We start from the raw sequence: 15074 nt of genomic DNA, 5'->3' as shown, positions 1-15074 counted from the left end.
CGCGATGTGGCACATCGTCTAGGTCCACCTCTTCGCGAACGTGTGGATCGGGGGAGTCGTACACCACGCCGTGCTCCTGGATGATATCTTCGTTGGGCACCTCCGTCCATCGTTTGACCCTGGTGCATCTGTGCATGAAAGCAGTAAGTTTTTTTTTGGGGGGGCAGGAGGGAAGGGTCGTCATAAAAATGAATTAGGGACGTACGCGATGTCTGTGGCTACTGCTATGGACACATATCTTATGTTGGCGTAAGATCTCTCTGCGTGCCAATTCTTAGCTTCGACGACGTGTGCGTTGGCATTTGAATTAGCGATCGGTTGGTTCTGACCGTAGCGACAAGCTACGGCCACAGGAGCACGACTGAGGAGCCACCCGTCTTGCTTCCAGGTCCTAGGGGCAGCTGCGACCCAGTCGTCCCAATCAGCGATGATGGTGTTGTGTAACTCGAGCAAATCGTTGAGGCGCAAGTTCCAAGTCCCCTGCGAGCTACATATATAATATGCAGCAAGGATGGGAAGCAATCGATCAGCTGGGTGCTTTTAAGTCGTATGACATCAAGAAAGCGGCGCGGTCGCTACGGTTCCCACCGCGGATGCACAGATACGAGGAGCATTGATTCATGCCCATGTCATTCATAATATGAATGAAGTTCTAATGACATGGTATCTGGCTGATATAGATGTCCGACATGACGACATCATTCCACATTAAATCACGACAATGCCCCTGTGGATCCGCCATCGCCACCGTTGCGAGTGCTACACTCGCAGGACCGTCCACCTTCGCATGTGACGGTCTGTCAGACCAGGCTCAGACACGGATCTGGATGTCGATAACGGAGCCTCGCCAACACGCATGCCGTCGAAGGGACATGAACCATCGGGCAATGAACAACTCACTATATGTTGGATACGTCCTTGATCCTCCACGCGCTGAGATCGTCGTCCGTGCCATAGGCGTGCATCACGTAGATAGGAAGCGACGGGTTTTTGGACAGCGCATGGGCCAGGAACATCGCGACCATGCGAAAGTGAGACGAAGACAGTCTGGTGTCCCCGTGTTTTCTCTCGCTCAGCAGAGGCACATCGTTCGCGACTTCCAAGTCCTCCAAGTTCTCGCGCGGGCAAAATGCCAGCCATAATTCACACGTTGCCCCTGTTCCCAGGGCCATCATGCATCCCGTGGGATCGAATCCAAGCTTCCCGAATTTCGGTCGAAACAGTCGGGTGGGAAGACAGAGGTTGAGGGCGATGGAAAACGTGTGGTCCACGACCTTGTTCGGCAGCAACGCATGCAAACCCACCGACCCTCCGACGACAAGAAAAAAATCAAGAAAATGCTGGGAGCCATCCCAAGCCAGCATTTCGTCGTCGTTGTCGTAGTACAAATCGTCGTCCAGGCGAAGCACAGAACGTCGATGCAACAAGTTGATCGCGGTCGCTTTGTCGTCCTTTTTGAACGTCCGTGCAAGCGCGGACAAGCTCACCGTCTGAACTTTCGTCTGCTCCCACGTACGACCCGCAGGTCGAGCTCCGTCCTGTTGCAAGAACAGACTCTCGAAGATCTCGCTTTGAGCCAAAGCATCCTCCGCTTCCACAGACGAAGGCACGTCCGCAAGATCAAAGGGGCGAGGCTCGTCCTGATCGCCTGCGCGTGCAGCACCAGGAAAAGTGATGGTCGCCAGATCATCGTCGCTGTCGAACCTTGAAGGGACCACGTCAGTGAGGTTAGGTTAGGTCATCGACGCGATTCAACACTCACGCATGATCTTCTAGGTCTGACATGGTACGATCGAACTCGAGGATGAGATGGGGGAGCTGAGCAGCGATTGGATGTAAAGGTGCGGTAGAAATGGGCGAGTCAGAAGGAGCAGGTCTGCAGGAGAAAATAATACGACGCCTTAAACAGTTTTAGTCTGTAATGTTGATGCAAGGGGGCAATGATCGCCCCAAAGAAAATTTTAATACCGATGAAATTGACCGGCAAAGCAAACACACCGTAAATTTCCGTCAGCAAGCGGATACCATCGATAGACCTGAACAAAGAACCATAAAAACAAAAGGAAAAGAAAAAGGAAAAGAAAAGAATGAACCAACGAACGATTGAACGAATGAAAGACTCCAGGCACTCGCCATCGAATCATTTCTTGAGGCATTTGGGGCGACCAACGACTCTGTACGCTAAGAATGACATGTGCATGGCACCGCTGGAAGACGGTCTGTTGAGGGAGCCAAGTAAGGGTTGAAAATATGAAAATATGAAAATATGAATGAATTACCAGCGGAACCGACAGAATCCCGTGAATGGAACGCCGATCGAGCGACCAGGGTCCGAGTTTAGCGCTGAGGGACGTATTAGCTCTGCATTTGGTTTTAAAAGGCTAGTGCAATGGGGCACCGGCAGCATAGAGACCGGCAGACGAGATGAAAATGGACTAGGAAGACGATCGAACATGGACAGGAGCGCATCATGATATGATCGGTGAGCGAAGGAAATGGAGACCATGGATCGCAGAGGTCGTGAGCGAAATAGAAAGCTAAGGCAAGAGAAAGCTACTCACTGGCATGACCCGACAGGCGATCGAACAGACAAGAAAGAGCGAGAGAGAGACTGGGACAGTTCAGGATGATGATGGGCGAAGGTTTCTGCAGGAAAGAAACGGAAATCGATCGCATAAGGCCACACATCAACATGCGAACGAGCGAGATGACGAATAAAGAAAGAAAAGACGAGACGACGTGAACACAAGGCCATGGGCGTTCAAACGAGGGCTGGCTGAAGCATTAAGTTTTGAGTTTGACCAAAAATAGACAGCTGGACAAATGACGCACCATAAGCAATGTTGCGTGCAGAAGCGGATCAATGGGAGACAGAGATGCGTAAGAACAAGAAGATAGATAGCAAGAGAATGTGCGAGGATCGAACCATGGTCAAAAAAGATGAAGGTCGGTGGATGCATCAATGGCAGTGGCAGAATGGGACGGAATGATTCGACTCGGACAGGAGAGTTTGGACGTCTCAGTCGTCATCGAGCGTCAAAAAAGAAAGCAACAGAGCATGAACAGATGCGTTTATGGTTGAAAGGCGAGAGGATGTGCAAGGTGCAGAACCATGATAATGGACTCAACGGCAGAACGAGCGAGCGAACGCAGCGAGATCTCGTTCAAGTTCGCACTTTCGATAGCAGCGCGTTAGCACATACGACAGAGTTCAGTTTCGCATCCCAGAAATGACGATGCAGAGGAGAACGAACTAGACATTCTATATTTTAAGAAAGAGCATTTCATACAAGTAGTACATGGTAGATAACGGATCGCAGGACACGACGATTGCAATAGGACGTCGCACGCGATACAAAGACGGATCACAGGACATGGCGAATCTAATGGGATCACAAGAAGGATACCAGCAGAGAGATGATGACGGCGCAGAACGATCGCAGCAAGTCCATAGATCACACTTTACGAATACATGCAGCAAAAGAGAATGGCATGGAAGCATCGCAGGAACAAGAGTTAAATGGGAATTATGGTCTGATCGTCCTCATCGTCTGAAGGGCCCTGGATGATTTTTGGCTTCTTCTTCTGCGGTCTGCCTCGTCCACGGATCAAAGATGAGGATGAGGATGATGCACCTAAGGGATGATATTGTTGTGTCAATCAATCGTTCATCGACGCACCAGACGCCAACGCACCAGTTGCAGCATGGGACCGTTTGGGCGAGGCAGGGACGACGCGTCGTTCTTAACGGGTTAGGTTAAGCATAGAGAAGACGGACACCTAATGCAAGGAACACCTACTGGACTTGCGAGGAGGCAAGGGCTGTGATAAGGGCTGTGAAAGTTCGTATGCTAAACGAGATGCAAGATGTCATCGTCCGCACATGCAACGGTTGTATCCGCGGACTCACAGTCATCAGAAGGACGGTCGACATCTGTGGTGTGAGCCTCACTGTCGAGCTCTGTGTCCTCATCGACGGGCTTGCCCTGAGTGTCTTCATCTGGTTCGAAGAGCTCGGCTGCAAATATGAGGAGATTGGTGAGACATACGAGAGCAAACTAACTCACGCTGAGCTGTAGCAGGTGTAGCAGATGGAACGGTTGCGACGGCGCCGTATTGAGAAGGATCTTATTAAAACAACATCATATTTATCAGGATGCACAGCACTCGAACAAACAACACACACCTGGTGCATCACCAGCCAATGGAGCTGTGTCATCAGTGGCATGTTGAGAAGATGCGTCGTGGTCGTGCATAGAAACGTCAGCGAGAGGACGCTTGGTGAGACGTGGGGTCGCTTCTTAAATATTCAGAGCGTCAGAATACCAGACCACGACGACCATGAATATCAGCGTATGTGTTGCACGCACCTTCATCCTCATCCATATCCGCACCAGCATCGTGTCCTGCAGCCATGGAGTCTGGATGAGGTGAGACGTTGTCATCTTCGACAGCGGTCCGCTGAGATTGTTTGCGTGGAATGGGTCTTGGTTTGGGAATGGGTTTGACAGGGTTAGGTCTGTTAGTGGCAGCCTCGGAGACGTCAAGGGGCGGGGCTTGCGGCGAGCGTGTAGATGGATGCGGCATCTCTTCTTCGGATTCCGGCTGTGGCTGGCTGTCAACAGCGGACTGGGAGATCTTTGGTGCTCGGGACGAAGTCGAGGCTCCCGACGTAACTTCAGATTGTTTGTCTGCGACAGGTTGAGGGGGTGCGTCGATGGCACGCTGTTTACCTTTCGACTTCGACGCTGGCTGCGTGTCGGGTTCGTCCTCATTGTCCTCCTCATTGTCCTCATCATCTGACATATTGTAACCCTATTGTTGTCGATATCAATAAGCGAACTAAAGGACATCGAGATTATGGCGCTCACGATCGTGAACGGGTCCTGATACGAGTCTGGCAGCTCGATTCCCAGCTCGAAGTCATGCTCCCGGAGATCGAAAGTGAGGTTGGAATCTCCGTTGAGCGTACGGAATCGCTTCCTCGCACTATTGACTTCGATGCCCTATAAACACTGTCAGATACATTTCATAGGCGCGGATGGAACGGTGGCCAGCGCGGAAAACAAGACCATACGTCCTCAGTATGCAGGCGCCGATAGAACCGTTGCTACGGCGGATAAACACTCACTCTGATCATTTCTTTCAATGGGCCCATGACATCATGGGAGACCAGCGAGTTGGAATCGTCGGATGCGCGAACGCATGGAAGATTCGTGAGGTAAGTGATGGCTTTGTTGATGGCCTCGCGATCTTTCTGTTCGAGGACAAGACGTGCTTGCGTCTGTTGCTGCTTGCGGACGACGTTGTCCTGGAGCGACTGCAGCACGACTTCGGCATCTAATTGCGTCGATCGCAGAGTGAGTCCGTCCCACCACACCCATTCCTGCACAGGGCGCAACTTCCCAGCTTCATCCATAATTTGCATCTTCCGGACGCGAGACCCGAGCTCGACCTCTAACAGCCTGCGAATGGCTCCGACCAACTTATCCTTCAACAGCTTAGGGCGATATGTCTCCATATACTTGCATTCCACAGCGATCGCCTTCATGCAAGGCTCGATGTCTCGCCCTGTATTCTTGATGGACGAGCTTTGCCAGTCCCAGCCCGTCGTATGCAGCGCCATCATCCCGGTGATGGACTGCGGTTCCATCGCTAAGTCTCTGCTCCTCGCGCTAGTCTTAGACCTCCTCGACTGCAACACCTTGGTGAGTGAATCGCTGGCCTCGATCTCTTCTGCTGACAGCTCGGCGAATCGACTGTCCAACTCTTTCTTGTCCTTCGGTCGTGGGGCGTGCGACATCTTTTCGTTCGTCATGTAGTTCGTCAACCGCATCATCAACGTGTTGCGGTGCTTCCAGATGATTTGCGTCACCTGCAGGTGCGTCCACGTCAATGTCTCTGTGCGCATGGATCAATCGACACTTCATGACTCACCGCTCTGCTGTTTTTATTGCTGTGGCTGGTGAATCGAGGATCCCTCGCGATGTTCGCGAGCATGACCGTCGACCAGTCGTCCATCGTGTGCGATTTCGGATGCACTATCCTCCACGAATCCAGCAGGACTTCAAACCATCGACACATCTTACGATTCATTCGCAGGTCAGTACTCCCTCTTCAAGAACGATCAGCATCGTCGGTGAGTTCACCTCTGCTATCCCTTCCTGCAGCCGACTGAACGTCGTCCACGCATAGTCCATCATCATGCCACCAAGCAGCGGCTCAGGAGCTTGTCGGTCGCCTTCCTTCGGCGTTAGGTGAATCGCTACACGAGCGACCACTCGATCGAGGTGCTGCAATATTTCATTCTCCCCGTAATCCTTGCCAGGGCTCACCGACCACGCGTCTTGCAGCGTCATGATCGCATTCTGCCGATACGCGCTCAACCGCAGCACGTACTTCGGCGTCATCTGCCCAATGCTCTCGATGTTCTGCGCGAACGCTGTCTTCGCATGATTGTCGAGGCTTTGCATCACCTCGGCCCACATCGATAAATCCCCCTCCTCGCCATCTTGTTGCGTTTCGTTGATACTCTTGCGCAGCTTCTCCACCTCCGCAATCGCCTGTTGGTCTCCTGCTTCTGCATCGTCCAGCAGGTCTGCGACGGTCTTATAGGACGGAAAGTCCTTGTGCGACCCGAGTTTCTTCAACGTCGCGGTGCGTATCTCAATCCAACACAAATATACCTGATTCCAGTCCACATCAGGTATCAATTCTCTCGATCATCGAAGGACTCGCACTCACTCCCATGCACACGTCAATCGCCTTCGAGAGCCACGTCACGCTAAATTCAGAGCGACGTCTGAAGTGCAGTCCTAACTGAAGGAGACGCGTGGAGAGGAACATGCACAGTCCATCATGATGAAGAACCTTCTGCACACGCGAGTTCTTGTCTTGGACGGTACGAATTTCGTCGAGCGTCTTCGTCGCAACGTCGTCGCGCGTGTCTTTGGGCGACGTGTCGTATGCGCTCTTGAGTTTCTTCAGAATGGTGATCAGCACTTCCTCTTCCGTTTCTTTGTATTCGTGCAAGGGATTATTGCGGCTCAGGTGACAGGCCAGCTCGTCGCCGCTGGCCAGCAATCGTTCTGTGAGTGAATGTCATCAGTATGCTCGCATCTTATCTTATGCCCGACACTTTCGCAACCGTTGCATCTGCGGACGATTTGAGCCTTCACCATCTACATGACGCACGGATGCAACGGTTGCAAGTGCTACCATACGTTCCTCGTGCAGATTATCAATGTCCATCTCTTGTACTAAACCAATGCGATGGTACAGGCCCCATCGCTTCGACGGCCGCGTTGGCAACGGTGGCAGCCGCGGAACACGCTCACCTTGGTCGTACACAATCACGCCCCACTTGCCCATCCCTTCCATCACTCCCTGGATCCCACACATCTCGGTACGCATCTCATTGAAATTTAGCACATGTTCTTCAGACGGATGCTTCAGCGTCATGATCTTGTTGCGTTTCTTCTCCAGCGTCTGGTACTCGTCTTGCTGAGATTGGTGGTACCGTCGAAGCGCTGACAGCCGATGCTGTCCAGAGGCAACCACTATCTTCTCGATGTCATTCAGCTTCAGCTCCGGCACCTCCTCCGGATCATTGAAATCGTTAGCGAGCTTCTTAGCATTTTTTATCCGCTTCACATCCAGGATCAGTGGTATCGCCGACGTTTCCTTCATGGGTACGATCCCTGATGCTTTGAATGATGCCACCAATTTGTTCGTCTCAGCTTCGTTTTCAGCTCGGTCGTTGTACACCCCGAATCTCAGTCGCTCTCCGATCTCAAGAAGATCGATCCACGCGACCCCTACTCTGCATCGCGCAACCTCCGAATCCAGCTTTTGCGTCTTTTTCCCGATATCATGCTTGGGAGCTAACGCTTCCACCGGTCTCGTGTCCAGGTGCAGATCCGATCCTCCTCTGATCTTAGAGGCATTAGCATTTCAACCGTCAGCCTTTACTTTCTATTTCTTTCAGATTTAAAACTCACTGCAGTCGTTCCTGTGGTCTTTCCTTTGCCTTTCTGCTGTCTTTTCGTAGCCATTTCGATGGACACGATGTATCGAATGCGATGGTGAGTGTACAACGATGAAACTTTATCGCTATCTATCTTATATGCCCTTTATATTTATTAACCCTTTGCCCCTTGCAGGCCTCGCCTTCCCTTCTCGATATTTAACACTTCTTGTCCACGAGGGTCACGTGACATTGTCACGTGATCGTTCGTATTCCAATGGTGGATGTACAATTATTATAACTGTTGTATACCATTGTAGGCTTCATTTTTCCGCCGTCGCAACGGTTCTATCGGAGGAATATCATCACTTATATATTGCATTTTTATACCTTTACTCTGATATACTCACAACTAACTACAGGGAGCGCATGTATGCAGAATCTATGTTATATAATTATGTCGCTAGTCTGATATACGATATTCCACTGATGCAATGGTTCTATCCACGGCTGTACAAGTCATGTCACTTATGACATGGTGGTCATGATTTTTCCGCCGTCGCAACGGTTGCATTGGCTACAAGTCAGATCGATTATTTTATTGTAGCCATACACTATGGGCCGCCGTTGGACTCGTTGCATCCGCGGCTCTACAAGTCAGATCAATTGTCACAATTATTACATTGTGGTCCTGATTTTTCCGCAGTCGCAACGGTTGCATTGGCTACAAGTCAGATCGATTATTTTATTGTAGTCATACATCATGGGCCGCCAATGGAACGGGGCTATCCGCGGCTCTCCAAGTCAGATCAATCATTTCATTGTAGTCATACACCATGGGCCGCCGATGGAACGGGGCTATCCGCGGCTCTGCAAATATGATCACTTTATTTCGTTGTAGTCATACCCCATGGGCCGCCGATGGAACGGGGCTATCCGCGGCTCTGCAAATATGATCACTTTATTTCTTTGGCCTCATACCCCATGGGCCGCCGATGGAACGGGGCTATCCGCGGCTCTGCAAATATGATCACTTTATTTCTTTGGCCTCATACCCCACGGGCCGCCGATGGAACGGGGCTATCCGCGGCTCTGCAAATATGATCACTTTATTTCTTTGGCCTCATACCCCATGGGCCGCCGATGGAACGGGGCTATCCGCGGCTCTGCAAATATGATCACTTTATTTCTTTGGCCTCATACCCCACGGGCCGCCGATGGAACGGGGCTATCCGCGGCTCTGCAAATATGATCACTTTATTTCTTTGGCCTCATACCCCACGGGCCGCCGATGGAACGGGGCTATCCGCGGCTCTGCACATATGATCACTTTATTTCGTTGTAGTCATACCCCATGGGCCGCCGATGGAACGGGGCTATCCGCGGCTCCTGCAAGTCGGATCAATTATTTCGTTGTAGTCATACCACATGGGCCGCCGATGGAACGGGGCTATCCGCGGCTCTGCATCTCATATCCCCTAGGCCGCCGATGGAACGGGGCTATCCGCGGCTCTACAAGTCAGATCGATTATTACAATTATTACATTGTAGTCCTCATTTTTCCGCCGTCGCAACGGTTGCATCGGGGATTCACATAGGAGGATGTACAACTCATAATGTCAATTATTTCCTTGTAGTCATACATCATGGGCCGCCGATGAACGGGGCTATCCGCGGCTCTGCATCTCATACCCCATGGGCCGCCGATGGAACGGGGCTATCCGCGGCTCTGCATCTCATATCCCCTGGGCCGCCGATGGAACGGGGCTATCCGCGGCTCTACATCTCATATCCCCTGGGCCGCCGATGGAACGGGGCTATCCGCGGCTCTCCAAGTAAGATCAATTGTTACAATTACTATATTGTGGTCGTCATTTTTCCGCCGTCGCAACGGTTGCATCGGGGATTCACATAGGAGGATGTACAACTCATACCACTGATGATAATTAGTACAATTATTACACTGTAAGCCTAATTTTTCCGCCGTCACAACGGTTGCATCTGTGATTCACATAGGAGGATGTACAACTCATACCACTGATGATAATTAGTACAATTATTACACTGTAATCCTGATTTTTTATCAGTGATATATTGCATTTTTATTCATTATACATTGCAAAAATCTATTTGATGTCCGAGTCATTTATGTTTTGGGACCCTTGGGGGTCAACAAAACCCTAACTGTACCCAAACCTATATACGAAAATCCTATATAATTTGTGGTACTTGCGGGCCATTGTATAGAGGTTGAAATAATTAACTTTTGCCTGTACATAGTATACTTGTCTATTGCGACTCGCAATCCGACACCTTGTACACTAGCATCGAAGCTGTGGTCGCTGCCGCACCTACCATTTTTAGCAATGAGATTGGAGTTGGAAATTTTGGCCCTCGATTTGGCGGTTGCCCCAAAGTAGCGGCGCATAAGTGAACTGCACCATAGGGAGATATGAGAACCCCTTGGTGTCTGTAGTGCACTGCGGATGCACACAAGAATTATTGTGGCTAGACAAGCGTCATAGCTTATTTGGCCCCAGCAGAGGTTGCTGGCTAGGGTTGGTATCCCATTCGCTCCTCTTGATAGCTGGAACTGTCGTTTACCGTCATTGCCTGTACTAGACCTTGGAGGAATACAGACATGGCAAGATGTCGCGCTGTCCTGAGGCTGCGAGGTCGATGTGAAATAGACAGGCTGGCAGGAAATCGTCAAGAAAATGATGGATCGTGCAGCAGGTCATGACTATCAAGATATATAAATAATAAGAAGATGCACGTGGCACCAGTCACGGTTCTGGGCGCTTCGCCTGCACAGCATGTGTGCTTGAAGCTGGGAAGAGAACATGAGAATAACGCACCTTAGTAGACGACCTCGCACAACTCTCTCGACTTCAAACCAAACATCCACTTCCTCAGCTATAAGTTCATCCCTCTTGTTCTTCCGTGGAGCGAGTCTGCGTCGAGGTCTTCTGAGTAGTACCTGCAGTGAGTGATGCTCTGAGCGCTTCTGCCAGGAATGAGGTAAGAAACAAGGACACTGACCAGACTCTGGGATCCAGAATCAAAGACCACTCCAGCGAACTGCTCGTGCAGCCATAGTCGACGATTGTCCTTGGTGGACCGACCATGGCGTCCTATGATGCCAAGAGGGAAATTACGTCAGTAATGAAGCCCCGACGGACCATCAATGGCCATACCGACTTGGTACAGAATGTTGCGCACCTGCCCGGCGGGCAGTGCATCATCACATGTTCGGTGGACGGCTCGCTCCGATTATGGGACCTGGAGAGCAGTGCACAGATCGGCGGGGACTGGCGAGACAAGGGGATTGCGGTGGGAGTAAGAACCATATCATTGTCTCCGAACAGCAAGACTGTCGCAAGCGGAAGCGAGGATGGGACAGTGATGTTGTGGGACGTGGAGACACGGAAGATCATCGCCAAATGGACAGCACACACCGATTTCGTGCAGTCAGTGTGCTGGAGTCCAGATGGTGAGCGATTTGTGAGCGGATCAAACGATGGGACGGCAAGAGTGTGGGATGGTGAGAGCGGCGAACCCGTTCAGGGTCTGAATCCAATCAAGACGGGGCACCAGTCAGTGAGTGCGGTGAGCTATTCGCCTACTGCAACAATGATTGCGACAGGGGGATACAACAAGAATGGAATCAAAATCTGGGATGCGAAAACGGGCAAGTTGCTCTCCACGATCGAAGACCGTCGAATAATTTACAGCTTTGCCTGGACATCGGATGAAAAGAAGCTTATCTTCGGGACATATGACTCGATTAAGATACTTGACACTGCCACATGGCAGCAGATCGTCGTTCTTGAAGGTCACACTCACGTTGTCCAGGTCATCACATTATTTCGGAATGACCGTCTTCTTGCGAGCGCATCAATCGACGGAACAGCGCGTCTGTGGAATCTCGACACGAATCTCCCAGTTGGTCCACCCCTCAAGGTCAAGCACGAAGCCGACAACAAATTCGGCATAACTGCAAGTGCAGCCTTTTCCACTGATGGAAAACTGCTCGCCACAACTTGCGACGACAAAAACGCGTACGTATGGGATGTTCACGCCATCCTACACGAAGCTGGCCTCGAAGATCTCCTGTCTATACCCAATGTGAGTGTCAACATTTGGCACTCTGTTTAAAGTTCTGACAGTGTCCACTATCAGGCACCAAAAGACAAGGTATGCATCATCTCGTGGCTCTTCACCAATAGAGCATGCTAATCTCCCACTCGCAGAAGTTTTTGTTAGATGTACGTCATGCCTTTCATCACCTTTGCAAACATTGTAACATTGTGGATATTCTACTAGGCTGATGCTACGCGGCGTCCAACTCCCCGTCGACTGCAACCAGGCTTTTTCGATGGCGCCCCAAACTATACTCTGGTGCGTCACCACCATCTCGTTTTATTATTTTTCTGACCTGTATGCTCTCAGTGCTCTGCTATGGGTCTCCACCCTCATCCACGTCACCACCTTGCATCATCCTCGGGGTCAGGTCCACGTGCATTCCTCAGTCACCTTCCCTCCCTTTTCCACCATTCCCAACCCAATGTTTATGAAGCGACTGAACTACAACAATGCCCAAGGCAAAGCATCTCCTCTGATCACAGCCCTCCTGTTGTTGAAGTTGCTCCAATACGGGATAAGAGGGTATGTCTTTTTGGGTGTGTTCCAAACAGCTCGTGTCTGATGATTTCCCTGCAGGCATTATATGTTGCTCCGCGGTGGGAAACAGCTAGTGACAAAGCCAGACGCATCAAGAACCCCAAATGGTTGGTTCGTGTGGTGTTGTTTCTCTGTTGTGTGTCTCCTGCTCCCGACGACGGTCATCGCGCCACGTAGAAAACATTCATCTCAGCATGTATTTTTCCTTTCTTTGTGATCCTGTTGTAGTATTTTTCGCTATCTCATCAATACCATCCATTGACGTCTCACATCTCGTGCGTCGCTGGTAGTCTTATATTCGGCCTAGCACAAGCTCATAATTCGTTGACTACACCCGACGAGTGCGACAAGTTGAAACTGAGGATCGCGATTCAGTTTTTCTGATTCCAAGTCAAGTTTAACAGTCTTTTTTCGTAGCAGTTCAACCACACCAACCGTTGGCCCTGCATGGTTTGATTCAACACGATTCGTCACTCGTTATATTCGACTCTAAGCTCCACAGTCATGAAGACGCGGCAAAGGATTGTACTGAAGTCAGGCAGGGACAAATTCAAAGAGGAGTATTACAGGCACGTCTTTTATCTTTAGTTATCCCTTTGCATCGATGGTGTCTTCAGTGCGCAGTTATAACGCACAGGTCAACAATGTGTATGTAATGTCGAGGCCCTTGCTATTTACAGATCTATGCTGATATCGAATTGCAGAAGACGATAATGGCTAGACTATGGCTGCTTCGCTGTGAGAGCAGAGACTCCGTCTCCCGCTGCAGGCACATATGCAATACAGGTGAGGATTATCGAGATCTGCAATGCACTGCATGATGCGAATCCTCACAAGTAAGCCAATTTCCAGATGACGTTACGAATCTCATGTGAGGTGGACTCGACAGAGTTCTGGACGAATGGGGCCTCCCATTCTCCAGAGCTATCGCTCATCCTCACTCATCTCTTACGCGAATTCTCAAATGTACATACCCCATCGAAAGGCGCCTTCGCCTGCTTGGCGGTACACAGTTCGTCAATCAATAGATGTGTTCCAATATACGACTTACAAAAAAATTAAACAGTACCGAAATCTACAAGTCTATTGCTGGTGATGCAAACTGACTTCAAGACCACGGGTACTGTGAGACTCGATTATCAGGATGCGGAAGCCAAAAGCATTTCCTGTTCATCTTCCAGCACACCTAGAACTGACACCCCTTTCACTGTACGTCTCGCACCTACCTCGGTCTTTCCTACTACTCATGCCCAGTCATCATGCATCAGTCGTTTGTAGCAGTAAGACAATCACCTCGAAACATAGTCCCGAGACCCTAATGTTGGACTTCACGAGAGCAGGTCGTCGCCAATATAGATAGCGTCCTGGAAGCTATTATCGAACTCTGTACGTCATATCATCTTTAAAGGGTTTACCTTGCCTGTAACGTCGACGTCCATATCATCATATTGGCATTCTCGATGATGTCAAAGCCTCTCGCAGGAGCAGTTCGAGTTTCGATCAATCGAGCTAAGAAGTGATGAGGTGCTGTATGGAGTTATTGGAGTGATAGGTGTGTGATTCGACCGTTTGAACGTGTCGCATCCAGGAAATACCCCTTTTGTGAGGATTAACTCGTGATGATTTGGGAGTTGGGATTCTAGGAAAAGCCGAGATGAGTTTCGAGACAGCCTTCCCCTTCAATGTCTCCAACATGGCGCCATCTGTAGTTTGTGAACCCTGGAGGGAGCGTCAAGGACCGAGTTGCTCTGCCAAATAAGTTATTTGCGAAGCAATTGACCTGGATCTCATTGCTTCGTGACGTGTTCAAGTAATCGAGGGTGCAGAGTGGCAAGGTTTGCTGCACCCTCACATTGGATCCCGCATTTTTGAAGGCACTGTTGGATCTACTGGTATCTCAATAGCAGCGATAGCAAAAGCAAGTCAAGTGACCCTAGTTCTGGTGCCAGAATGTGCTCACCTGATAGCATAACGTTGCAGGGGATATGATACAAGTATGCAATTTCCTCGAGCTTTCTGACCCATCTCACGTCTCTTAGCGATTATCATGCCAGATGACGTGGTAAAGGAGAAGATGAATGCATTGCAGGCCCTCGGAGTTGATGTCTAGCACGTTCGTCCCGCGAGCAGCGTCGACAAAAAAAACAGGTGTGTGAGCTTATATCGTGGCCACTCACTTTTTGTTTACCACCTTTATCATGACAATCGCAGTACGTGGTGAGCAATCTCTTTGTCAAGCGAAATTACGCAACGGCATCACGATGGGACTAGCCCAGAAATCTGGCGCCAAACCAATGGTCACGTTGATGTATTTGTTTCTAGAGCAGGTGCCCACTGACTTGCTTTTCCAATAATATAATTGCAGGGACCGCTGGAATGATTGCAGGTACTGAGTGGCTTCTCAAATAGATGGATGACGAGATAC

The 15074-nt window shown here is 50.2% G+C and overlaps 2 protein-coding genes across 2 annotated transcripts; both read right to left on the bottom strand.

Annotated features, from left to right (window-relative positions):
• Positions 1 to 13: 13 nt before the first annotated feature.
• EDB91DRAFT_1077265 (uncharacterized protein) lies at positions 14 to 1785 on the bottom strand (the record flags this gene model as incomplete). Its single annotated transcript, XM_041314922.1, has 4 exons — positions 14 to 128; positions 206 to 487; positions 901 to 1704; positions 1763 to 1785. Coding segments are annotated over 4 exons (1224 nt in total), but the record flags the coding sequence as incomplete, so codon positions are not given.
• A 1731-nt stretch (positions 1786 to 3516) lies between these two features.
• Positions 3517 to 8054, bottom strand: EDB91DRAFT_1242496 (uncharacterized protein; the record flags this gene model as incomplete). Its single annotated transcript, XM_041322189.1, has 14 exons — positions 3517 to 3635; positions 3696 to 3743; positions 3801 to 3851; positions 3911 to 4018; positions 4068 to 4127; positions 4187 to 4300; positions 4371 to 4815; positions 4872 to 5006; positions 5132 to 5875; positions 5938 to 6084; positions 6150 to 6686; positions 6745 to 7088; positions 7164 to 7935; positions 8001 to 8054. The coding sequence occupies 14 exons, from the start codon at positions 8052 to 8054 to the stop codon at positions 3517 to 3519; spliced, it is 3678 nt and encodes a 1225-aa protein (XP_041184006.1).
• Positions 8055 to 15074: the final 7020 nt, after the last annotated feature.

This window comes from Suillus paluster (genome assembly GCF_016628075.1).
Source record: "Suillus paluster strain FC165 chromosome Unknown EDB91scaffold_2, whole genome shotgun sequence".
Taxonomy (NCBI): Eukaryota; Fungi; Basidiomycota; class Agaricomycetes; order Boletales; family Suillaceae; genus Suillus; species Suillus paluster.
Note: the sequence above shows the minus strand (reverse complement) of the source record. Positions and strands in the feature narration are given on the sequence as shown.